The sequence below is a fragment of the Calypte anna genome, chromosome 7 (assembly GCF_003957555.1).
Source record: "Calypte anna isolate BGI_N300 chromosome 7, bCalAnn1_v1.p, whole genome shotgun sequence".
Lineage (NCBI taxonomy): Eukaryota > Metazoa > Chordata > Aves > Apodiformes > Trochilidae > Calypte > Calypte anna.
Window position 1 is genome coordinate 31,460,051 of NC_044253.1, and position 26,321 is coordinate 31,486,371.

Consider the following 26,321-nt stretch of genomic DNA (forward strand, 5'->3'; position numbering starts at 1 on the left):
CCTGGAGGGAGCTGAGTAGAGAGGAGGGGATGTGAGAGAGAGGGAAAATAAAGAGGAGCTGCAAAGCTGTATCCAGGTTACTGGCGATGTGCTTATTATAAGTACAGCTACAAGCTACAATTTCTCTCATCTCTTAGGGCTCAGTACCATAAACTGAGCTGTGATTTCTTTGTGGGTTATAGGAGAACATCCCTGTCCTTTTGAGCAGTTTGGGAATAAGGAAATGGTACTGCAAGAAACTTTAAGTAGCCTGTGACCACCCAGCCCCAGAGGCTGGGATACTTGGCTCACATGCAGTGGTAATGCAGCCAATATGAGCCAGTTTGCCCATTGAAGGCACTAAGCTGACACAGGAGAGCACCTTATGCTCAGCTGTCTTGAGGAAGCACTGTGGCAAGAGTGTGAATTTGTGCCTTGCAAAATGGAGATTAGATGCAACTCCTCAGCTCCCTCCTTCAGGAATTTCTCGCATCCTAAACAGCCTGTATTGCAACTGCACAGATGAAGCTGTAGGAGGGACCAGAATTTGAAGGCACACACAAGATGGGCAGTATCAAAATCCCTGTTTTGTCTCTCACTTCTTATGCTACTAAATGTATTTATTTAACATCTTTCATCAGAAGAACATGAAGTGTTTCGCAGGCTCTTTATGTTCAGCAGCACCTAATCTAGATGTCTGCATAATATGAGGGAGCCAGGGAAAGAACTCACACTTTTCACAGTACTTCAGGCAAGGGATGTGATTGATGATGACAGTGGAACAGACTCCCCTTTGGTGATGCCTGAGGAATTTCAACAGGCTCCCAAGACAGGCAGCATCATTTTAAGGACCCCTCTACGTAAGAACTGTGAACAAGTCAGTTCAGGAGTGAGCTGCTCATCTTTGCTTTGCAGAGGTGGGAAGGCACTCCTCAGATTTTAAGTTAGAGTGGCTGTGGGTCTGGGCCCATCAAAATGTCTGCTCATTCCAGTCAATTAAGTCTTTAAATGACACAAGCTTGTGAACTTGCTTTTTGCTCTAATTTCTTTTTAGTTGTTCTCCATTTAGGAGTCACCTGTCACTTCGAAGTAGCCTGAATTTTTCTTGTAATTCTCACATAAATGATAGCCTCATATCCTTTTTCCCTTCTCGTTCACTTCCTAACTTTGTTTTGACCTGTTATACTTGAGCATCTTTTTGTATGTCTGTGTCTTGTGCCCTAGCTCAGCATTGCAATGAATCAGGCTTTCAGACACCTATTACTGGAACAAGGATACTGCAGCAGCCATGTCATGCAGAGCAGAGATGTGATGTTGGCTTTTTTTTTTCTCCAGACTTGTTCTTTTGATGGATAGCTGGCATGTTTACACTGCCACAGGTAGTGTCTGTCCTCCTGTGGCTAGGTATGAAGCCAGCTTATCTCAATTTTGTGCTTTAGCTGAATAAACCAATGTACGATCACATTCCCATGTGTAAGCAGACAGAATTTTACTTCTGGGTGATACACACCCAGTGTGGGTGGGTGGAGAGATATATGACTGATCTGTGTGCAAAACACCACTGCTGACTCTTTTCCTGGCAAAACTAACTTGAGCTACCTGTGCAGGAATTGTATTTGTACTGGTCAGCTTTCCATAGGGGTAGTATTCCAACTACCCTAGGATCCTGCCTCTTAAGTCAAATACAGGCAGTCTTGGGCTTGTTTCTGTGTGCTCTGAGCTATTTAGCCCAAAGCCACCCAACACCATCACAGGAGGACTATGATAAAAGGGATTTATTAGCAGGCACAGATACACAGATCCACACAGCTCATGTTACACCAACTCAGAGTGCAGGTGTGGCAAAATTTCAGTTGTCTGGTCCCAGTCAGGTGGACAGGTTCAAAGTGGTTGTAGGAAAATGCAGCCACTTGTGTCAGCTTTGTATCCTAAGGCTGCTTTTAAGGACAGGCAGCTTTAGCTGCAAACAGCAATCATAGAATTGTAGAATCATAGAACTGGCTGGGTTGGAAGGGACCTCAGAGATCATCAAGTCCAACCCTTGATCCACTACCACTGAAGTTCCCAGACAATGGCACTGAGTGCCACATCCAGTCTCTTTTTAAATATCTCCAGGGATGGAGAATCCACTACTTCCCTGGGCAGCCCATTCCAATGCCTGATCACCCTCTCTGTAAAGAAATTCTTTCTAATATCCAACCTAAACCTCCCCTGGCACAACTTGAGACCGTGCCCTCTTGTCTTGCTGAGAGTTGCCTGGGAAAAGAGCCCAACCCCCCCCTGGCTCCAACCTCCTTTCAGGGAGTTGTAGAGAGTGATGAGGTCTCCCCTGAGCCTCCTCTTCTTTAGGCTGAACACCCCCAGCTCCGTCAGCCTCTCCTCATAGGATCTGTGCTCGAGTCCCTTCACCAATATACCAAGATACAGCTTCTTATTTATGAATAGGCTATTGCAAATCTTGAGAGAGCAAACTTAGTCAAAGGAACATGAGATGAGGAAAAATACAATGATATCATGTTTCTTTGTCTATTTTTACTAAAGAGAGAGAGACTTAGTAACTTCCCCTATATGAATCCAAAGTAATTGAATTCCTAAATATTTGGAGTTACACACCCCAGGATGCAGGAATGGATCTCCCTTGCCAGCTTTAGTGGAATTGGATGAACTCCAGACATTTTTGGAAGTTCTGGGCAGCTAACCTGGTGGAGATATGCATATCATAAGGTGTGAGTCCCCGCTGGGTCTGGCAGCATTGGACTGAAACTGTTAGCATCCTTGACTCTCCCTTGGCTGTGAGGATGACCTTCCAGGAGCAGCTTCCAAGCAGAGCTGCATAAGAAATCACACCTCTGCAGCTGAGTCAGTGTATTTCAGAATAGTGTCAGTTTTCCCCTCCCATGGTTATCTCTGGAGTAACAGCTACTCAGATGATTCTGGTTGCTCCTGACAACAAAGGGCACCATGTTTTCCTTGAAAGCAGATTTAGCCCCAGGTAAAATTACACCTTTTCCATGGAATAAATGGGGGAGAAGGTGATAATTTCAAGCTTTCTGCAGTGATTCCTGTTATTAAGCTTGCCTCCAGTTATTAGGCTGGAAAGAAGGCAGTCTCCAAGGCTGGAGGTTAATGTCCATGAGATTTGGAGTCTTGAAATTTTCTCCCTTCACATATGTGTTTGGTGAATCTGCCACTTGTGATGGCTTTGGTGGGTGGAAGGTATTATCAAAGAAAGACAGGCTGCTCCTAATTTCATAATGACATAAGACCATTGTTCCCTCTATTTAAGTGGAAAAATAATGTTTATTATAGAAACCAGCAAAAAGTCACACTGTGGGGGGGGGGGCTGAAATAGGGTTTGTAGCATGTCTGCTGCCTACTGGTACTGTTGAAATTCTTGGGGCAGCTGAAGGTAGTTTATCTTACTCCTTTTATTATTTGAATGGTCTTGCATCTTGCAAAGGCATATGTATATTCTTCAGTTAGTGATTCAACACACTTCAGTTCATCTCTGGCAATCAAAGGGATTTTGCTTTTAATGAAGCATACAAAGCTGCTTAAATTTCATCCTGAGTAAAGAATACCTTTTTTCTGGAAATGAAGTACAGGCACCTAATGGAAAAGTCTTTCTGTCAAGGCTCTTGCAATTCAAAGAGTTGAACATACCCTGAATGGCAGCTGCCACCTTTGAAATGAATCCAGAAGCATCCTCAGCAGGGAGGTAGGATTCTGAAAAGTCCAGAAAAGTGAAGGAAATCAAGACTGAAACAGTCTTTCCTTGCAGCTTTTATACTCTGAGCTGTACAGATGGAGGCTGTGCTCAAAAACTGCCCTCAGGAACTGGGAGGCAAATGGCAGCAGCATAAAGTAACATGGATAGAAAAGTAAGAAAAGACTAAATTATGACCCTGTCTTTAAGGCAGGAGATCTCCAGGGAAAACTCATAACTTTCCAGAAGAGTTTCATTGTTCTTTTTTAAAAAAATCTACCATTAGTCTGCCTTTGATGATACCTCTCTGTATCACTGATGGTGCCCTGTCTGTAGCACTGGAAGTCCTAATATTTTATGAAACCAGTTTGATACTTCCTACTGCAGTTCAGCACTTGGAAAGATCAGAAAGATGTCACATCCCATTGTCTTCTCTCCTTCCATGGATTTTTTGACACAAAATCTCCTTCCCACTGTCCTATGTCAGTGTGTTGCCAGCATATGTTATCTCATTTTAAAGTTTCTGTCATTTTTTTCATGGAAAGAACATGAGCACACCTCACTGTACCTGAAATGCCCATAACAAAACTGTCTATCCAAAGTCCTAGAGACTTCACAAACGCTTCATAGGAAAAGTCTTTCTTCTTCTATTGCTCTTAAGAACTAACTTTTCTTAAGAAACTAACTTTTAGTCTACTCAACAAGGTAAATTTTATTCTCTTTTAGTTCATTTCCAAGTATTAACTGATTAATAGGGAGCAGAATTCACCTCAGCTAGTAAAACTGTTGCTGTGTTTTGCCCCTAGTTTTTACACAGGAAATTATAAAGGCTGAAAAGTGACAAGTAGGAAATTCTTACAGGACTTAAGCTCTTAATGGTCATTTCCATCTTTCCCATCCACCTCCCTCCTTTGAACAAAGCTGCCTTGGAAAATTACAAGCAAATTCTTCTACCCCTCAGCATTGCTATTAGTTTCCTTGGTGTTGTTGCAAGCCTTGTGTGAAATGCATAAGCCACATGGTCAGGATAGGTTAATTACTGTGTGGGCAAGGATAAAAACCTTTAATATTAATCAAAGTCCTGGCTAGGGCATTTGTGTCTGCTTCTGAAGGGAGAATTCAGGTTTTCACAGTTTCATAATCAGGTGGATGCAAGGGATCTGGGCTGCAGGGGGGTTTTGCTGCTGTGTGTGTCTAGGTAAAGATCCATACAGCACAGGGTTGTCTTTGCACATGATTCTAGAACTGGGTGCAGATAAGGGATGCAGCTGTGAAAGATAAAAGGCTATACCTTGGTCATCCTGAATTTCCAGAGGGACTTCCTCAACTTATCTGAGTTATAGCTGTTTGCAGTGGCTGTTTGACTTCTTAATAGCATCAGGCACTGATTCAGAGAGTGATTGTGTGTTCAAGTAACCAAGCAGTAATTTCATTTCTAATGACATTCTCCATGAGGAAGCCTTTGCCATGACTGTGATGAGGAAGTCTCAGTGATGGGTAGGTCATGGTTGATTCTTGCATTTGTGTGAGATGAATCTGGGCTCAGAGATAATAAGTCAACTGATCCTTAAGGGTTTAATGTTGAACTCTTCCTTCTCAGTGGTTTCAGCATAGAAATCCCACCCTATAGAGGAAATTCTAATACATCTATTAAAGTGTGGATTTTCTTATTATCTGAACATTTTATGCTTCAATAATTATATGGGTTCTGCATAGCTCTAATTTTGAATAGTCCTGAAGGGCACTTCATTTCCTCAGCCTCACAGATCACACCTCAAATGGCACAGCAAAAAAGTGTCTTTTGGATCAGACTTCAAAGTATCACTTTTATAAACAGATCCCTTTCTGCTGCCAGGGTCTAAGGTCACTTGCATAAGTCTCACCAAATGTTCTCCTGGTATTTGATCACGGGCTTGTTGGGTGGTGATGGCACCATCTGTGTAATGTAGTGATTATTTTTTTCTTATTATACCTCTGTGTCATATAAAAATACCAGGGATACACATAGAGCACTTTGCCTGCCAGGTCTGAAAATATCTTCAGTTGATGATTCCTGGTGTATTATATTTTTGGACAGCATTGCTGCAGTGAATACTGTAGGATTGCCATTTTTAGGCTGTTTTCAGTCTGCTTGTATAATCTTTTTAATGGAAAACATACATATAAATAACTTTTCTCATATATTTCCACCATCCACCTTTAAAACTTGTCTATAGGCTATCAGGAAAATCAACCATGTTTACACTGGGTATCTCTAAGAGGATTTACATCTCTGCAGAACCTGCAGAGGATTTTGTAGCTGACAAACCCTCCATGGGTTGTTTTCAGCTTTGCAGATAACACAGATGGGAAAAAGCCCTGAGAAACTTATTTGACAGAGGTGAAGTAAACTGTGAGTACAGTGATGTACAGACAGCTATTTCTACCCTCTTTCTGGACAGAAAAGAAAAACAGGTGTGGCAGTGGTTAGGAACAGTACTCAGGCTGGTGATTAGACATCTTTCTAGTTCATAAAAAAATATTAGGTTTGGTTGAATAAAATCTAATCTTACTAAGACAATATTAAATAATAGCATGTAATAGAAATAAATGGAAAGGAATAAGTAGAATAAACAGTGAAACATCCTTAAGTGTTATTCTACATGTTTAAAAGCATACTTGGAAATTAAATATATAAAGAGGATAAAACAAGATGAAGGATTTATCGTTAAGTGTTACCCTTTCAATGAAGAATGTTTCTGGACACCTTTCCCTCCATTCCTGCCACCATTAGCTAAAGACAGGAGGCTAAAGCCTTGGTGCAGGTCATCTGTTTTCATTTTAACAAGACAAAATTCTATTTCTTCATTTCTGCTGGAAGAAATATGCAATATCTATATAAAATTTCAGTGCTGATAGGTGCAGATTATTCTATTTTTAAAATAAAAAATATTAATTAATATATTAATTATTATTAATATGTTCTGATACCAACATATTTCTCTCATTAAATTCTCTGGGGCTTTGTGTTCTCATCAGGTTCTGGCCAAAATGATCTGTTTGCAGGTTTGGGTCTTTCTTTTCTCTCGTTTGTTTTCTGAGATACTGAGAATTTCAACCAGATAAGGGGATTGGAAGTTACATAAAATCTAGGAAGTTTTAGCAGTATTTCTGTTTGGATGACTCTTTTGCAGTGGAAGATGGAAGACTGAAAAGGTGCTTAACCCCATGGTAGCTTAGAGGAAGCCATTGTGAGCAATGTTTGGGGGAAGCACCAGGACTCCTCTGTTTGCACAGGAATCCTGGCTGTAAGGGCAGCACTTTCAGGAGCTGCAGAGCTATTTAAGGGCACCCTGGGGCACCCTTAGGGTCAGATGTGCTGTCTGTAAGTGCAGCAAAGCTGGAAATGAGACCGTGGGCCAGAGGCCCTGCTCACCTCAACTCAGCGTGGGCATGGAGCTCTCTCAGTGCCTTTCTGAGAGATATCCAGACATTTTGGTTGACACCTACCTGCAGACATTGCATCAGAGTGGTTGCTGGTGGAGGGAGGGATGTGAGACAGAGAGATGGCTCTGGTTCACCTGCTTCCCAGAGCAGCAGTGGGATCAGCAGTGTCTGGCAATGCCTTGTAGCACCTTCTGGTTACTGGTCAGTGCTGAAGCTGTGAAACAGGATTTGTGTTCATCCCCAATCCATCTAAGTTGTATGGGACCACTTTTGTGGTTGTTTTGCCTCTACTACACAGTGTTGTTGCTATGGGCTGTGTTGACTTTTTCTGGTTGGATTTCTTCAAGTGGCAGCTCTTGTGGGAAGCCTTTGGTTTCATGGTGTGTCTGTTGTGCAACTCAAGGTTGGTTGATGTATGAGACTTATTTTGCCTTTTCCTACAGGTTTTAATTTGATGTCAAAAAACATTATGCTTTCAAAGACTCAGAGTTCCAATGCTCAATAGCCAAAAGCGTTGATTTGCTATTGGCAGGAGGGTCTGTTTACTTCAGTTAAAAGTGCCTTCAAAATATAAAATAATTTACTTCATGCCAGAGTCCCTGTGTCCCCTTTCAAGCCACCTTCATGTTGACTGCAGTAAAGCCTACCACAATAAAAAAGAAATACTATTTATGCTAAAGGTTCTCCTGTGTGTTTTGAAACCTTTTAGCAGTATTTGCGCTATAATTTTTCACATAAAAGCCACAGCAGTTCAGAGCTCCACTTGGTGCTTTATTTAAAGACATCCACTTTCTGTCAAAAAAGGCCTACATTGTGGCTCAGTGACCATGAATGGTGGCTCACCCATTTACAGTGTCCTCCATGTGTGTAAAGGCATGAGCACATGTGAGCTTCTTACTCTGTGAAAGGGAATAAAATCCAGCCCATGACACTGAGTAATCTGGTTATTTTAATCACAATCTGTAACTCTCTGAATTATCATCTGTATTATGGGATAATGTGATGTCTTCTGTATTCAACAACGACTTTTAAAAATTACCATATATATTATACAGAGCTAATATATTAAGAGGTACCTTAAGGGTAATTATCGAGTGTGTAATTTCATCGGTAAGTTCTTATAATAATGGTTAATGTCATAAATGCCTTCTAATGAAATTGTAACCCTGCCTGACTATCTTTTGTGTGTCACATAATTAGTGAGACCAAGATTTGGTGTTCATCTCGATGTCACAAAACATCATGTAAGCTTCCATACTGGTGGTAGATAGTCTCTCATCAGAGTAAGAGTAAGGTGGTGAGGTCAGCCAGCTTGAGTATATGTTACCTTATCTTTAAAGGATGGGCTGGATGGGCTTGTTAACAAAAGTGCTTCTAAAAGAATACATATACTCATTTTAAAAATGTCCATTGATCCTGGTGTCTTATTATAATACTACATGCAAAATTTTGAGAAGACGAAAAGGCAAGTGTGTCACAGCACTTGGACTAAATGATTGTTTTCCTTCTAATCTACTGAGGGTGGTGAAAATTATGTTCAACTCAAAGCCATTTGGAGATGGATGAGAAGCTTCATCTTGTATTGAAAACACTTGCTTGGTGTTTTCAGGCTAGGATTGTTTCCCAGTGTGGCCCAATTTTGGTGGGGTTCTAGCTAAGTTGATTATTTTATATGGTTTTCAGATTTCCTGGCTGAAAAACAAGAGCCATAATACTTCATTTCTTTGTCTCACATTTCCAGATTTTAAACTTGCTAGAACAAAGGAGGTACCCATGTGTTTGTTGTTTTGTTTTGTTTTTTTCCTTTGGCAGTTACCATAGAATCTTAAAATCTCATTCACATTGGAAGGAACCTAAGGTCATCTTATCCCAATTCCTGCTCAGACCAAGAGCAGCACTGACCTTCTGCCCTCTAGGCCATTTTGGTTTCGGGAATATGAATAAGGGCACCAGAAATTTTACATGACACCAGTGAAAAGTAGTTCTAAGAATCATATAAGGCTCATTGAGTTTATTTTACTATTCTTTGTCCTTTAGGGAATGATGTACCTGGAAGAGAGGAGACTTGTCCACCGGGACTTGGCAGCCCGTAATGTCTTGGTGAAATCTCCAAACCATGTGAAGATCACTGACTTTGGCTTGGCCAGGCTTTTGGAAGGAGATGAGAAGGAGTATAATGCTGATGGTGGGAAGGTGAGTGCTGTACATATCTGGAAGTAATATATCACTGTGACAAGCCTCTTGAAATTACTCTGGAACCCTACTCTGTAGAGCAACCTATCCCTATGGCACTACTATCCGTGTAAGAAAGTCTGTCAGTGACTTAGCAAACCATGTTTGGCAACACAGACAACAGTTTCTCATTTTTTTTGTTCAGTGAGCTTCTCCAGGTGCTGAAATATAATTGTCTGAACAGTTTTCACACTTAGAATTAGTTTTTGTTGATGTGCTCCATTTGGTGTCTTGTTTTGAAGGCTTCTGAACTCAGCTCAATGACTGATGGATGTTCAAGAGCATTTCTGGCAAACCCTTTCTCTGGTCAGTATAGACCTCAGTAACTTGTAGTCCCATTTTCCCAGACAAGTAATTTTCCAGAAAGCAACAAGAAAGGCCACAAAACATGTTTGTAGCATATGACAGTTTAAATATGTTCAGCAAAGAGCCACCTCATCTATCCCATTGGAAGAGTCTGTGAACTATTTCTTGCAACTAGTCTCCAATACTATTTTGAACGCCAGGCCACTAAAAAGGTAGCTTGAGGATGATTTTGTAAGCAGATATTTTCCCATATTACTTTCCAGCATACCAAGCAACATCCATGTAGTGCCTCACCTAATTTCTAATGCCTTCAGATGAATGCATTATGAAATTCAGAAGGCTGAAAGTAAAGGCTGGAACTACATACTTTCCACATTTCAACGTGTCACAAAATCCCAAGGGATTCTGCCTCTCCTGTCATTCCTTTTTCTGAATGTTCAGTTTGCTTTCCGTCTGTTCCCTATCTTCTGGGATTTTTTGTGCTCACTCATGCCCTTGTCTGGGACAAACAGCTGTTGCCAGTGTGTGCTTTTCTCCTAGATAGGCTGGTGCTTAATTCATGTGCTTCTGCCCTCGGCAGCTGTTGCATGGATTACAGCAGCATTTCAGTCAATGAGGTGAAGAGCTTGAAAGAAGTCACCGGTGCTTTCCCATTTCCCCAGTAAAGAGACCTCCTGGCAGGGAAGGTGGAGTTTTGGCAGTTTTCCCTGATTCCTTCAGTTCTTTAATCCCCTCTTCAGTAACTCATCTGCCTCTTCTCTCTGTCAGCCAGTGAATGACAGAAAATGAGCTGGTACTTGCAAACCAGCTGTTCCCTGGGAACTGTTATATGGTGTCTTGGACTTCTGAGGCTGATCGCGCTGCTGGGATTTCTGGAGCGGGATTTATATGTCAGATATGTCACTTCCTTGTTCCAGAGAAGCATCCTTTGAAATCCAGATGTTAGCAAGCCTTAAGTCATCTTGAGAGCATGCTAAGACAGATTCAGACTGGTTAAGGGGAAAAACTAACTTCTTTCACCATGAGGACAATCAAGTGGTTGATCAGATTGCCCAGGGAGGTGATGCAGTTCCCATCATCAAAGATTTTTGAGTCCAGAGGATGAGAGACCTTCTGGGGACACTTCCAACTGGACTTACCCCTTAATGAGCAATGCAGCTTTGCTATTTCAGCAATTGTTCAAGTTTGCAACAAAGCAGTCATGTTTAATGGGAATGAAAGGAATACACTTCTGCAGAGTTTAGTGGAGGAGGAAAAACCATCTTTGCCAATGCAAAGTCAGCCTTTATTAAAGTGTGCTATTTTTTGCCATAACAATATAGCTTATGTTCATTAGTCAACTTCATAAAAGGTATTTTCATAAGGGTTTGAATGAAGACACATCCTCTGCTTTTACACCCACCATCTGTTCAGATTTTGCTTTCAGTTATGTATCTCTCTTGTTTATCCAGTACATGTTCAATAGTTCCAAATTAGAGGTGATCCATATGAGTCCATGCCAGCTAAAAATCTGTTTTTAATGTCTGCCCATTAGAAATTAATGGACTGCAAGGGCTGGGCCTCACAGGCCCAGCTCAAGAATAGGAAACACCATGGATCTCATTTTAACACAAACTCTAGAGGGAAAAGCCTTTTGCCAAGCCTAGGTTTGTGTTTGCCTGTGTAGACTTCTCTGTCAGAAGAACCCAGCTCTCACCAGGAGTGATTCAGAGCCAGAGGCTGACTTGGGACTTCTGACTTGTTTTCAGGAGCAATTCTTAGAAAGTAATGATACAGAGAACTGGGAAGGCTAATTTCCTAGCAAATATTAGCAATGTTTAGAAATTAAGCATTGTAAATTCTGAATTTTCACCATTACCTGTTCAATAATGATTATGTAGACTCTGAAGTATTATGGACACTGCATTATTAAGTAGCCTCATCAGAGAGCAGTCAAAATAGCAGTGTCTGGTTTTGCAAATTGTTGAGACAAAGGAGCTTCTGTATTCCATCTTCTCTGATGAACTACAGATTTAGGGGGATTGGGTGTACTTTTTGTGTTGCTTCCATCTTCACATGGATATGATGAAAAAGTTAATTGTTTCACTACATCTGAATCACTAAATTTGGGTGGTATGAGAAGTTCTGTAGGTAACTTGTTCATCTTTCTCACCTCCATCTGTTTCAGGAGTCAATGTCCCATTCGAGAGGGCAGGAACAGCCACTTTCCCCACTGGGTAGTGCTGCTTTTTGTTAAGGATGGAGATGAAAAAGAAAAGAGGGAGGAAGCTGATGTCTACGTACAGGATCTATCTGTACTGCTCTTATATTATATTTTTAGGGTTACATTTCTCTCTCTTTCCCTAGATGCCAATTAAGTGGATGGCTCTGGAGTGCATACACTACAGGAAATTTACTCATCAGAGTGATGTTTGGAGCTATGGTAAGTTTCCACTCAACTGGTTTAAAAATTTGTCCCTTGTAAAACATTAAGCCAAGTTCTGTTCCTTGGTTAAAGATACCCTGTTTTCCTAGAGGAGTTAATTCCAGCAGGTTTTGCTCTTCCTTTTTAAATTTTTTCTTGTTTTCTTTTTTTCTTTTTCTTTTTTTCTTTTTTTTTTTTTTTTTTTTTTTTTTTAATGTGCAACTCTGAAGAGCAATTGTGACTTGTGCCCTGCATTACTTCCCCACTCACTAAAATACATTATCCTGATGTCCCTGCTGGGATGACTGCCGGAAGGTCTGGGCTGGTAACAGTTTGGCTGATTATTGTGACAGAAGAAGGCCCCTTTCAGCTCAGACACAGATTCATAAAAATACAGCTGCAGGTCATAATTTTCAGCAGTCCTTTGAAAATCTTAACTCTAAAAGCCATGAATGTCAAAAAACATATCCAGGTTTGTGGGACTTTCTGTACCTACAATCAGATAAAAGTGAATTTGTCATAATACAGAACAAATACAGCAGGAGAAAGAAAAGAAGGAGACAGGCTGTCTAAGCTAACTAAAACAAGCACCTATGTAATTTTGCAGATAACTTGGGACTTGGTTAGACAGGTCAGCTCTGGTGGACTACACACACACCAAAAAAACCCAAGTCACAATTGAGAAATGAGATGTTCATTTAATGTTATTAATTCTATCATCCAGGCAAGCTGTTGTGCCACATCTGCTGAGCTGTTTTCCTGTTTATGTAGTACAGCTATTGACAATAAAATCCTGTATACCTTTGCAAGTAGAATTTTTCAGCAGTATCTGGGGCTATGGGTTTCTATTTGCAATTCATGTGGTCCTATCATTTTAAAACAAAAAGGTGTACAACTCTATTCATTACTCATTTTTACCTGTGGGTAGCAGCAAAAGACACTGTTTGATGTGGCTTATTCACTGCCCTCTTCTCTATAGCTGAAAAAAACATTAAAGTTAAATAGATCATGTAAAGCTGCTCTTTCTTCTCAAATTCTGTATACCCCGTATCACTGAGGAAAGATTATGCCTCCATTTACAAAATTCATTTTAAATGCAAGAAGCCCAGAATATCTGCAATCAGAAATAACAAGACCAAAAACAATTGGCAAGTTATAGTTATTGAACATCAACAGAGGTGAATGAGGGTGAAATAAATATGTTTTATGCATATGGTAATTTTGCCCATCGCCTCTCACATTAGTGTAACAGCTTGCAAAATATGGTTCCTGATTTATAGGCATGTTTAAAATGACCTTTGCAATTAAAAAAAAAGGTAAATATGGTGTGAGAGCAGCATTTTCAATGTTTAAGATTTTCTTGGGGGATGAATTCTGTTACTTATGGTATACAATCTTTATTTCCAGCTCTGATACCAGAACAAATCTTATTCAAAAAGAAGATCTTGGTTTTGAAGCACAGCAGTATCACAACTCAGATCTGTAGGGTGATTTAAGGAAAAAAACAAGTACCAGTGGGTGTGGATGACTTAGAAGAAAAAGACAATAGCATAATGTAACTCAGTGCTTTATATTTGTGGGCAATTGATGTTCTAAGTTAGGGAACATCTGTTGGTTTTTTCCCCTTAAAATAATATAGTACATCAGCAGCACATCTTCTTGTTTGGATGTGATAAAAGAGTGTGATGTATACTTTTGTTATTGTATCCATTTACTTTATCATGATTTATTTGTCTTAAACCTTTCTTGTGTGCCTCAGATCTGTCATGCTGTGCCTTACATGGAAAAATATTGAGGGAAGTTGCCTTTAATGATTAACACAAAGTGTTGTTTCACCGTTTGCTGGATCTCCTTAATGCCAAACCAAACCTTAGTGTTTTTACAGGCACTGGTAACGAGGAAGAGATTGGAGTCCAGAACTGAGCCAGAATCCTGTGCTGGAAGAAACTGGGAAGGAATCTGAGTAGTACAACATCAAACATTAACACTCTTCCTTTCTCTCTAGGAGTCACCATCTGGGAGCTTATGACCTTTGGTGGGAAGCCATACGATGGAATCCCAACACGAGAGATCCCCGACCTGCTGGAGAAGGGAGAGAGGTTGCCCCAGCCTCCAATCTGCACTATTGATGTTTATATGGTGATGGTGAAGTGTAAGTAATTGTTGCTTTGAACATCCCTATGGTCACTGCAAAAGGAGGACTGATTTAGAACATTTGCATCTATAACCTCTGAGGGTGCTAGGTCAGGCTGCTTCAAAACAAAAGCTTCCCCAGATACTGTAAAATCCATTTAAATGCTGTATGCACAATTTTTGCAGTTGAAAAAGAGAACAAATTTAGCCATGAAGGGTTGAGTTAGCTCAGCTTCTTATTACTGTCAGCTGGTATCGCCTATTCTTGCTGTGAAGTCAGAGTTGTATGATTGTTATTGTAAACCCTTGTCATTTCCATGACAATTGATTTTGATGTTAAAAAAGATAGTATTGAACATAATTATGGTACATGGATACCCAGCCAGTGAAGGTTGCGAGAAGAAATGCTGGTTCCAAATATTAAGGAAAGAAACCATGAATGTTTTATTGTTAGTAACAAGAATGATGATTGTGATAATAAGTAAAATTAAAATCATACAGTAAATGCTACAGAGAGGATAATTTTTTTTAATGATTATTAGTTCAACAATTAATGAATATTTTTATTTTAGCAAAAAAGGACAACAGACTGCACATGGGTTTTCCTTCTCTTTTATCTCCAAGATAGCCACACTAGTGGTAGCGTCCTCCAAGGCTATGCTTCTCATTTAAAAAGAATTACGAACAGCTCTCTGGTGTTTCTGACTTAATTTAAGTGAGATTAACATACAGATGTCTCATCTATCTTCTGTGGTCCTTTCCCTTTTGTTTTGTACAAAAAAACACTGAAAGAATTAAAATAAAACTAGAAGAGATAAATAGCCTGTCTTCTGAAAACAGATGTAGCATGCACACAGGTATGGAAATTGAGCAGTGCAAGAGGTTCATGTTGGCTGAGTGCATTAATGTTCCACCTGATAGGATTTCTAATGGGTGTGAGGCCAGTCTCAGTGGATGAAAGGAAGTCATAGTAGAAGGGGTCTTCTGGAAGGTGGGAAATTACAGATAAACCTGCAGACTTAGTCCTGTGAAGTTTGTGTGAATTTCTTTATAAGCTATGGTAGCTTTGTTCTTCCTGCATTGGTTACTGCTTCAGTTAAACATCAAGGAGATAAGGCCTGCTTCGTTTAGCCTCCCTGGCAAAGAGAACTTGGGAAACTGCAGATAGGATCTTCCATTAGAAAGAGCTGACACTGAGACAAACTAGTTTGCCAGTGGTGGCTGCCTATGCTACTTGCTTGTTTTGCAGAAAGCATTCACAGGGTTTGAGATTTGTTGTTCCTAGTGAATGTTTCTTGGCGAGTGAAGGACAAAAGAATCACCCCCTTACTTGCCTAAAATAGCATCTAATGCCTTGTGATGCAGGCACATGAAGGCAGAATTATAAGGGAGGCAGCTTTGAGGTCAGCCATCCTGCAGGTGTGTTAAGCAGCTCTTTTTCATCTAAGCTACTCTGGAATGGTAGGGCAGCTAAAGTGAAACTGTATTTAGTGTCATAACTTTGTAATAAACCCACTAGACTCAGATGAGATCAGATTCATTATAGTAGAGGTTGGACATATCCATAATAAAAGACAATCAGAGTTTACATCTAAATGGGCAAGACAGGCCCAGAAGATTGCAAGGCATTGTTGCTGTCTCTGTTTTGGGGATGAGGAACAAGAGCTCAGAGGAAATTAAGAAATCCATGCAGTGCCTTCTGTGGCCAAGACCAAATATTTTCCATTTTAGATGCATCATAGAGTCCTAGCTTTCTGTTCCCATGGGCTCTTTATTGCAACTGTTTTTTTAGGCCAGAGCTGCCAAAGACTTCAAATTTGTGCGTTTTTTAAAAATGGAATTATTTCTTCTTCTGACAATTAACTGTTTTCTTTCTGATCTTTCATCTGTCCCCAGGCTGGATGATTGATGCTGATAGTCGGCCAAAATTCAAGGAACTGGCTGCTGAATTCTCTAGAATGGCTCGAGACCCTCAGAGATATTTAGTAATTCAGGTGAGCAACACCGTAGCAATTTAAAAAAATTCTGTCTGCCAAACCTTACTGTTGCCTTTGAATCTTTTAAATTCAAGTTGCTCTTGAATTTAAAGCAAACAGTGACCACAGTAGTATACAAGAATGAAGTAGGATGGCCAGTGACAGTATCTTAATAATAATAATGCTAATAATATCTGAAATTTACTTCCTAAGCTTTGATTTAGAAGCACATATCCAAGATCTTGCTTTGCAAACTGCTCAATATTTCTCATTCTCATGAAACTGGGGGAAAGATCTGTCCATGAGTTGACCTGCTTTAGACCAAGGACTTGTTTGGTTCTACAGTAGCTTAGGCTGACACTCTGGAGTTTTCCCTGTACTCATAAGATCATAAAAAAGTTTCTTTTCACATCCTAAACATAAAGGTTTCACAGAAAACAGGGAGTTTTGTTACACTGGTGCCTCTCATGTTAGAAGGCAGCTGTCTTCTGTGTCCACCTTAGGCTGTGTAGGCTCTGTAGTGCTTCCCAGTCCCTGTGACAGACCCACAGCAACCTGATTCATCACCTGAAACTACACTGTGGCAGCAGGGCAGCACCGGGATGGCCACATCTGCTGATGGCATCTCCCTGGAGCTGTGTATGCATGGGGAACTCCTGCATTCTGCAGAAGCCTAGGGTCATGTATGTGTTTATGGCAACTCAGAATCAAGCCAAAATTAATTCAGCTATTTGGTAGGATCCTTAGATAGCTCCAGTGTGTGAGCAGCTCAAATGCTAACAAGAATTTGAAGTAGTAAGATGATGCTGAAACAGCAGAGACCAAAGCATAGAATTAGTTTGATCCAGGTGATTATACTGTCATGCTGTATCTCATGCTATATCTCATGCTTCACATCACAGAGGAGAGGGCTGGTTCCTAGCTTCACACTGATGCCCAAATTCCTAGCTGAAGAACCTCCACAAACACAGTCACTGCCACTTTGTCTCCTGATTCCTCCTGTGCTCATCTCACCATATGGTGTGTCATTTCACTGTGTAGCCACTCATGGGGTCTTCTTGAACAGGGAACCTTGCTGTCCTTCAGCTTGGGGAGAAGTAAAATACTAGTCAAGTAAAATACTAGTCAAGCAGATTTGTGGTGCTGTATGTGGATTTTCTCATGCAGTATTCCCCGCTGTGATAAACTGTAAGTTTAGCTGATACAAGTGAATCCGGAAAAATCAGTCTGATTAAATTAATTTGTTATCCAGGATGTGTTTTCCTATCCCAGATACTTCTTCCCTCCCTTTCTCTCCCTCGCCCTCCCCATCCCTGTTTTATAGCCTGGCGGGTGTTTCATCCTGTGAGGCTTCTTGCCTCTCAAGGCAATCCTTGCAGACAATAGGTGCCTCTTGAGGAGAAACCAGGATAACTCCAGTGATATCTCTGATATCTCTGCCATTATGATACCCCATGCCCCACCAGATGCAGTCAAGAATGACAAGCTTGCTGTTGCTGTGACACAGCCATCAAACCCTGCTGGACTCCACACATGGCATAAGAATTGTTAAGGAGTCAGGGGGCCAGTTTCTAGCCATGCAGTTAAGGTTAGCATCGTTTCTATGGGCTGTTAAGTGCCTGGGGCAGGGACTGCCTTTTGTGATGGTTTGTGGCAACCAGGCAAAGTGCAGCCCTGTTTTGCCTCTCCATCTTGTAGATGCTATTTCAATAAAAATGAATATTGCTGTTGTTGTTGCTTTTGTTCCCTGGTTTGACTTTTATTGCTTCCAACTCTGTTACATTCTGCAGAAATTTCCATATGGATGAGAGGGAAATTTAGCCTATAAGCCCCTAAAAAAATACAAATGAAAATAAAACAAACACCCAGACACAGCAGTTTCCATGTTATGTCCTGCCCCCCACCATGTAAGCCTAAATAGCTGAGATATTTTACAGTATACATCAGGCCTTGACAGAACTTGGGTCAGAATCTGAACTTGTATGGGAAAATGAGAGAAGAAAGAATAAAAGTTTGATGACAAGAATGCCAAAAAATTACTTTGCTTGATTTATGCAGTTACTCCCTTTCTGTCATCATAATCCCAGTAAAATAATCAAAACAAATACTGTGCATGTGGTGCTTTAAAACAAGGAAAGCAGCATGTATGGTCCCTGCAGCCTGGCTGCCAGGACAAGAAGAAGGCTGAAGGTCCCTGTTTGGGAAATTAATCCATCTTTTGACTCTTTTCCTCTCAATACAACCTATTTAGGGAGATGATCGTATGAAGCTCCCAAGCCCTAATGACAGCAAGTTCTTCCAAAATCTTCTTGATGAGGAAGACCTGGAAGATATGATGGATGCTGAAGAGTATCTTGTCCCTCAAGCCTTCAACATTCCTCCTCCCATCTACACCTCCAGGACAAGAATTGATTCCAACAGGGTAAGTGCAAGCTCTGACAGAAAATACTGGCTATTACAAAAGCACATGTGGAGATTTAAGTGCACTAATCAAACACAGGCCTTGGGAGTTGCCTTGGGAATTACAAGCTCCTGTGGTAAGGAGCGTGACTGTAAAAATGTTGTCACTGTGTTCCCTCTTCATTGTGCCTTAGTGAATCCTAAATTAAGAGCTGAGTGAACAAAGGCTTGACTTGAACTGCCTGGCCTGAAAGCAGAGCTGAGGCTTGGGGAGTCAGGCAGTGTTATTTTTGGTTGCATACCACCCTGGCCAGGAAGGGCATAGCTCTGACTTCCACCCCTGCAATCCTGCCAGGGCTGGCAGTGATGTAACCCAGGGCAGCTGGAATATAAAGCTGCTGCTTTTGTGTCTGAAGGCAAATTGCATACCCACCCCCTTTTCCTTTTTTTTTGCCACATAGAAACCATCTCATTCTTGATGTGATGTCTGCTCTCTGCAGTTCACAATTTCCTGTCTTGGTTTGAGTCTCTGATATTGTACCACTGAAGTCAGTGGGAGCTTTGCTTTGCAATTCAGCTTAATGGAAGTAGTGAGACTGCATCCTTCTTTCAGGAACTCCTACTGCTGGGAATTTTCTCTGGCATCACACAAAAATCTTAACACTTAAATCTGGAATTACCATTTGTCAAAAGTTTTTTTTTATTTTGAGCCAAGTTTTCTGGCCCAGGTGACCTTAGAAAGGGCAGCTGTGGGACAGTAAACTTGCACCCAGCTCTGTATTTTGCACTCCTGTCGTTATAGTGCTTTTCATGTTGTAGGAGCTTCCTTATGGAGGGGTCATTTTTTGAGGCCAAGAGACAGGCAAAGAAGTGGCCATTGGCCAGCCAGCTGATTAATAATAACATCTGCTGGTATCATTGGAGATTGAGCCCTGTCCCTGGCAGGATTACTAGGGGAATGTTGGCACTCCAGTGTCTCAGTTTAGCTTCAGTCTCAACTCTGCTTTCTAACAAGTACATTTCCTAAACATGCTGCTGGTGCTGCTGTACAGGCAACTGCTTCTAGATTGCAGGAAGGCCACAGCACCATGCTGCTGGAGGTGCTTGGGGTCAAGTCAAAAGACATCAGCACTCCTGGTTTCTATTGCAGAGAGGTGTTTTTCTGGATGGTAGTACATTTGTTTTCTCTCTGTGCAGAAAGCTACATCCTTGTCTGTTGTTTTTCTGAAGCATTCAGATTCTTTGTACATAAACTATTTTTCCAGGGAAGATTCAATTGATTTAAAACCAAATACAGAGTAGCTCCTTTAAGGTAATAGTGCATCTGCTGTGCGTAGTTCAGTACAGATGGATGTCAGCTGGAAGAATCACACAGAATTGAAACACTGTCAGAGATCTCTGTCTGCAGTTGTCTGATTCTGTCTTCGTGTTTCCTTTGGATAGTTTGTGATTTATGCTTGTTTGGTGTAGTGAATATTAATATCCCACAAGCTCATTATGGTGCAGCTGCAGCCATAGATGCCTAAGGAATTGATACAGCTTAGGTAGTTCGTGTTCACTCTGGCTAGAAAATTAAATTTTATGGGGAAAAACCAGGCAGTTTGGTGAAGTCCAACATAAAGACAAGAGCTACAAGATCTTCATGTCATTTTCAGAGATCAGAAGCATAAAAAATTCTTTATTTCTCATTTTAGTTGTTCTGATTGTAGTCTTAGTGAAGAAGGAGTCTGTTATGTGATGTCAGAGTAGTGTGCTTCTCTCTGGATGTGTTGTACTGGCAGCTTCAGTTGTGGGCTCCAGCAGCACAGCTCTACTGGGCACAATGGTTTGCAAGCAGAACACATGAGCGTCCTCACACTTAGGCTTTGAAGTCAGGGAATTAAGGAAGAGAAGGAGCATTTATTTTCTAATCTCTGAAGTTTCTGTAGGGCCACCTTGGTCTTAAATCCTTGCAGCTTGTTGCCAGGGAGAGGCACCACCAGTTGAGGTTGGATTAAGACACTCCCTGCCTTTTTCCTACCCCTGTGGGAAGATAAAATCTATTTGGATATGAGTTGATAACATAGAGCTGCAGCTCACGGAAAGATGGCTGGAAAGAGGGAAGCCTTCCAGGGAGTTTTCAGCTCCCAGGACAGTGTCACATCCTTCTTTCTCCAGGGATTATTGAGATTTATGAAGCTGTAAGGCTCAGACACAGCTTCAGCATTTCCATCACACCCAGACTGGCTTCCCGCTAGGATGTCTTTGGGACCTATGCCTGCACACACTCTAGCCTGTAAGAGTGCCCTCTGTTATGAAGGCCAACCTGAGACTGATGCAGCTTTAAAATAAAAATTAGCATCCCAAGCTAAATTGAATTCTTCCATTGCATCTGAAGCTCTTCAGTTGCAATTTCAGCTCTTCGGCTTTTTCCAGCTTTTATTTTCTGTTGTCTGGAGTTACTGTAGAAATATGGAGTTTTAGAAGCTCTGTGCTTCTGAGAGATAAGCTGAACCCTCAGCAGTGTTTCCATGAGCACAGGACCCCAGTTAGTGCTCAAGTGTCCTACATACACATCCATTAGATGATTCATTCAGGTATTTGTAACAAGTACTGTCCTGTGTACACAGAGATAATGCTAATACAGAGAGCACTCTGTGTACCCCAGGAAGCTTTTTGCTCTAAATTGTTGGTTAATTCTTGCTGAAAACTATCTATACTATTTACTACTCCCTGATACTGCCCCTGTAATTTTACTCTATATGCTATATATTATGGAAGCAACTGCCAACCCTACAATTAAATACCAAGTTACTTTTTTTGGAGATGTCTAATTCATATGTCCTGGGGATTTTTTTGCTTGTCTAAATTGTTTTGCTTGTCTAAATCAGACTCTGGTGTGCCAAAATCCAGCTTTCATTTCCCTGGATAGTGTCTGATGCCATTGTAGCAGTCCTGGTGTGTGGCATTAGGTCTGGTAGTGTTTCATTGTTGAACATGTATATACATCTGTGTATAAAGAGATTATTCCAGAGAGAAACCAGGAAAGAAGCTATCTTTATGATTAATTTGTTGAATTTGCTGTATTTCATAGGTGTCTGCAGTGCTCCAGTGGTAGAAGCTCAGGTCTGAGGTGTAATACAACCTCCTTTACACACTGAAATACAGCAGAGTTGGAAGGTGGGAACTGTGAGCACCTTTGTCTTCAGTTGCAGCTGGATGGAGGGAATTTGGAGAGCAGTCAGACTTTGGAGGGGAACTTCCCAGTGTGCCAGCACATCTGAGCTAGTATGAGCCACAGTCATTGCAGGTGGGGAGAGCTAGCAGTTGGTTAAAGCATCCTTTCCTTTTGGCAAAGAAGGCAGCAGGAGGAAATGATGATTTGTGATTCTCCTTGTGGCCAGGGCTTTAGCAGCAATCAGTGCCTTCCTGTAAGAAAAGGCAACTAACTCTTCCTGTCCAAGCTCTCAAGCTAATTATTTCTCCAGGCATGTCCTGGCCATATGAGGCTGATGGCAGTAAAACTGCTTCATCCCAAAGTCAATAGATAAATTGTGTGAAAAGATACCAAAGCTGATGGGCCACTGCAGGCATTTTGTCTAAACTTCTGGCATAAGACAGGCCAGAGTCTCTTGTCTCTTAATTTCTGCATCAAGTGCAGAAACCCTGAGGTGGAGTTTGTCTTTTAGAGAGATTGTCTTGATTGTATCAGGTGGGATGAAAAATGCATCACAGTGTAGAAAAGTCTCTCTGAGTGGATAATGCTGACTCCTTAGCAGGGTTGGGATCCTATTATTGTTTGCCAGGCATCCTCTTTTGGGCTAGATTAGGAGCTGCCAGTTATCAGAAGTTCCTTCTGCTTAAGGGTTGAGTGGGATGGTACCATTTGTATGTTTGCTGTTGCAGAAGGACAACACTGATGTCTCCTTTTTATTTGGTTGGTTCGTGGTGTTTGCCATCTCTCTGCTTCTGCAACAGCTTCTCTAAAATAATGTGACTAAGTCTTTCCTAATTTAAGGAATTATGGCTATTACTATAGTCTTACAGGTAATGGACTTTATTTTTTTCTGTCCCATTTCTTTAATTCCTGCTCATCAAAACGTGATCAGACACTTTCTGAAAAATTTAATGGTTTTGTTTGTTTTTTTTTCTTTCTATTAGACTCTGTCACTTGCTTACTTTTGTGTTGGAATGAAACCTCCAATGCCTGAACAGATGAACTTGTAAATTAATTTTGTCAAAGGGTTTCATAACATTTTAGAAGATTGCACTGAGACTGTCACTATATTAGCTGTCTTGCTTCTTGAAAAACTGCTTGATTAGTTAGGAAAGTTTCCTATATGAATCCATTCTATATGTCTTCCATTAAATACTGTTTTTTGTATTCTCAGTAGAATCTAGGCAATAGTGTACCAGATCCTGTAGCTGCTGCCATCAAACCTTCAGAGGAGTTCTGGGAGTACCCCCAAGCTCTCTTTCAAGATCTTAAATTCCCCATTTTCTGCCTCTCTACATTTTAATGACATCCTGGTGGTAGAAGGCTCCTGTCTGTCTGCTCTGCCTTTTATATTAAGCAGTTCTCAGTAGCTGCTGGTTTTTCATTGGTGTCTAATCAACCATCAGCAATATTTTACCTATTGTAACTTTACTTCTGGGAAGTTCTTCTGTGTTTATTTCTAGTTTTTGTTGGAAATGTAGATAGCACAATTCCATCTTTGCCCATGAAAAGCAGGAGGTGAGCCCAGACTGATATTAGTCAGCTTAATTTCATTCCTCACAGTGAATGAAGTAAGAAGAATAAACATGCAAAATACACTGTGAAAAAAATTTGATGAAAAATTATTTCAGTTTTAATAATTTACATGAAAAAGGAAAGCTTCTAAAAATATGTATATTTAGAATATATGTATTTAAATACCTATTTAAAATGCTCTTCATTTGCTAGAGGAAAAGGGAAGAAAAATTTTATGAAGTACTCAAACAGAATAGATGATGCCCTGATCTTCACAGAGAATTCTCTGAAAGATCCTTATGGCAATCAGTCTCTTGCTTTGCAGCTGAAATCCATGGTGTTTCTCTGAATAGATCAGCATGACCAACTTGTCAAATTGCCTCATGGTTTTGCAGGTCAAATGCCTTCAAACAGGAAATTTTTAATGTGTTAGATGTTTTCTGTCACATTCAGGCTCTGGAATTCACTTTCTGAAAGTGTTGGGTAGCATTTTGGTTTCTACAAATGTAATGAATATTTAATAGCAAATCACCAGCTCACTGAACTTCCTGGTGATACCTACTGCAATTTTATGCTCAGGGAGATTGGTGGAAGAAACTGTAGCTCTATATTGCTTCAAAAACCTTTAAACCTTGCTTTACAAACAAGTAAATTTATTGAGCTTTAATCTAAACTGGTTTAAAATCAGTCTGCATCTGCTTAGTCCATGAATAGATGCTGACTGTGTTAACAGTCAAGAGAGCTCACAGCTGATGCATTTTCTTTTCTCTTTTGAAAAGAAAAAAAAGTCAATAGATATAAAGAGACTAAGTAATAAATATTTCTACACTGCACTGATGAGGCATTCTTGGAAAATAGCAAGCTAAACAACTCTACATAATTCAGTAGATGGAAAAGTGGACTAAGAGTCAGGAAATAATTATGAGAGCTGGGAGAAAATTTTCCTTCAGTGACTAGATTTAAGACAAATTGTTGGTGAAAAATGTTAGTTTCTGTATTTGTGATTTCCCTAAGATAATGCAAGCACCCTAAAAAAACAAGGGGCTGTGATTTGGAGGTGCATCTGGCAGGGCTCCAAGGAGGTGCCATTCAAACATATGGCTGGCTGAGACACCTGGGGCTCATGAGCCAGAGAATTTTGTCTTCAGCATCCCACAGCAATGGGGCCCCTGGGAAACCACTTGGAGCAGAAGGTAGCAGGAGGATTCTGGAGCATCCTGTGCCAAATACTGTACTTTCTAAGTATACATGCAATGGGAATAAATGCTGACACAGCTTAGAATGCCCTTTGTTAGCCAGAATAAAGAGTCTGCCTTTCTTGTTAAATGATGTGGTAGGGGAGGGGGAAAAAAAATTCTCAAATCTATAAAAAGAGTCTCCAAAAGATGTGGTGGAGAGAAGGGGGAGGAGGCACAGATGAAGTTTAGATTTAGAATGTTAAAAAATTATTATTTTATCCAAATCAGCTGGATGGTTATTTCTTTTAGTGTATTACTGCACCAGAACATCAGTCCTGCTCTAAATCAACTCAGCATTTCATCAAGAAGCCTATTCTTCGCTGTAAGAGACCAAGAGTGCACAATTATGGGTTTCTTTTCCCCCTTGCATAATAAAATTGTGAGATTATCATCAAGTCTCTATTCAGATTTTAGGAAGGCTTTTTTATTTTATTTTTAAAACCCATCTTTGTCTGTAAGAGCTCCCTGTTCAGGCCGGCATGCTGTAATGATTACTGCTGTAAAGGCTTCAGTGGAGATGTGCTCTATTTCATTCTCAATGAGTGCTGATGGCATTTTGAGAGTCTAAGAATATCCTTTGATTACTGTATAAAGCAGAGAGAAGATGGCAATGCAGCCTGCAGCATAGGAGGAGGCTGCTTCTCCAAGTGTTGTTCATCAACTTTCTTTTGTGCTTTTTTTTTTTTTTTTTTTTTTTTTTGCTTTTTTTTTTGCTTTTCTTCTTGTCTACCATGTCACAATCACAAATCATGACTATGTTGTGCTTTTTGTCCCATTCCCCATCTTTTCCCTGTTTGGGGATTTGAAACTTGAGGTTTGTCCTGAAGAGGAGCTGCTGCTGCTCCTGTGTTTTGGACAGATTCTACAGTATAGGAGCAGGAGCAGTGCCTTGACCTTTCTGATTCCCAGTGAACTGTTAGAGTAGCTTGGAAATGGTAAGTCTCTTCCAGACTGTGGGGAATTGGTCCACAATTAGAAGGTGGCATTTACTATAAAACAGCTTGGAGATTATATTAAAAAAGGAGTGACAGAAAGCTTGTCATGGGTGACAGGAATGATGCAGGAGTGAAAGAGATTGAAAGGGAAAGACAGACACAGGCAAGCTGCCTCCCTTCCTGCTCTCCTGTCTGACAGTCATGACTCTGTTAATGCAAAATAATAGGGGAAAGGAATTCTTGCATCTTCATTCTTGTGTCATGTTTAGATCAAGTTACACATTGTGCCAGCTGAAGTCTGTTTGCCAGCTAGTCTGAAGTTGAATTAAGGTTTTCAAAGTCTGGGGGACAGGAGGGGTTCCAGGGAGAGTTTTTGATGCCATGCAGCAGAGGATTGCTTCTATCCCCATCTCAGGTATAGGAGATGAGTCTATGGAAAAGCATTCCACCTACATTTCTTTGTCAGTGAGCCTGAATAGTGAGGTTTTTGTAACTCTTAATAGTCTGTTTTCACTGGTGGTCTTATCTCCTTGATGAAGTGTTAAGCTGTAAATCTATGGTGTATGCCTGGTATTTTCCAGTAAACAGCACAGAAAATATTCTGTGCAATATTTAAGTATGTTGTTTCCCATGCCACTGTGCCCAAATTGTTGGCTATCTTCTGATATATGCCTTGTACTGTACCCAGTGCAGACTAAATTACTCCTATAAGGCTATATTCAGATTTGGGCATCTCACTGCATATGGACTGCCCTAAAAGAGTTTATAAGTCTGAAAACAGCTGTTAGGAGGCAACACTCTGCAAGAGAAAGTTTAAATGAGTGATCTGAAGCTATGAATTATGTCAGCACTGACCTGAGACAACATGACCAGTG

General features: G+C 40.6%; 1 protein-coding gene across 3 annotated transcripts in view; it reads left to right on the forward strand.

Moving 5' to 3' along the window:
• Positions 1 to 26,321, forward strand: part of ERBB4 (erb-b2 receptor tyrosine kinase 4) — a 629,260-nt gene that overhangs the window by 584,027 nt on the left and 18,912 nt on the right. For all 3 annotated transcript variants that reach the window (XM_030453944.1, XM_030453945.1, XM_030453946.1), the window contains exons 21-25: positions 9,149 to 9,304; positions 11,996 to 12,071; positions 14,059 to 14,205; positions 16,083 to 16,180; positions 18,414 to 18,584. In XM_030453944.1, the coding sequence (XP_030309804.1) occupies positions 9,149 to 9,304; positions 11,996 to 12,071; positions 14,059 to 14,205; positions 16,083 to 16,180; positions 18,414 to 18,584 (648 nt within the window). The remainder of the gene's footprint in view (positions 1 to 9,148; positions 9,305 to 11,995; positions 12,072 to 14,058; positions 14,206 to 16,082; positions 16,181 to 18,413; positions 18,585 to 26,321) is intronic.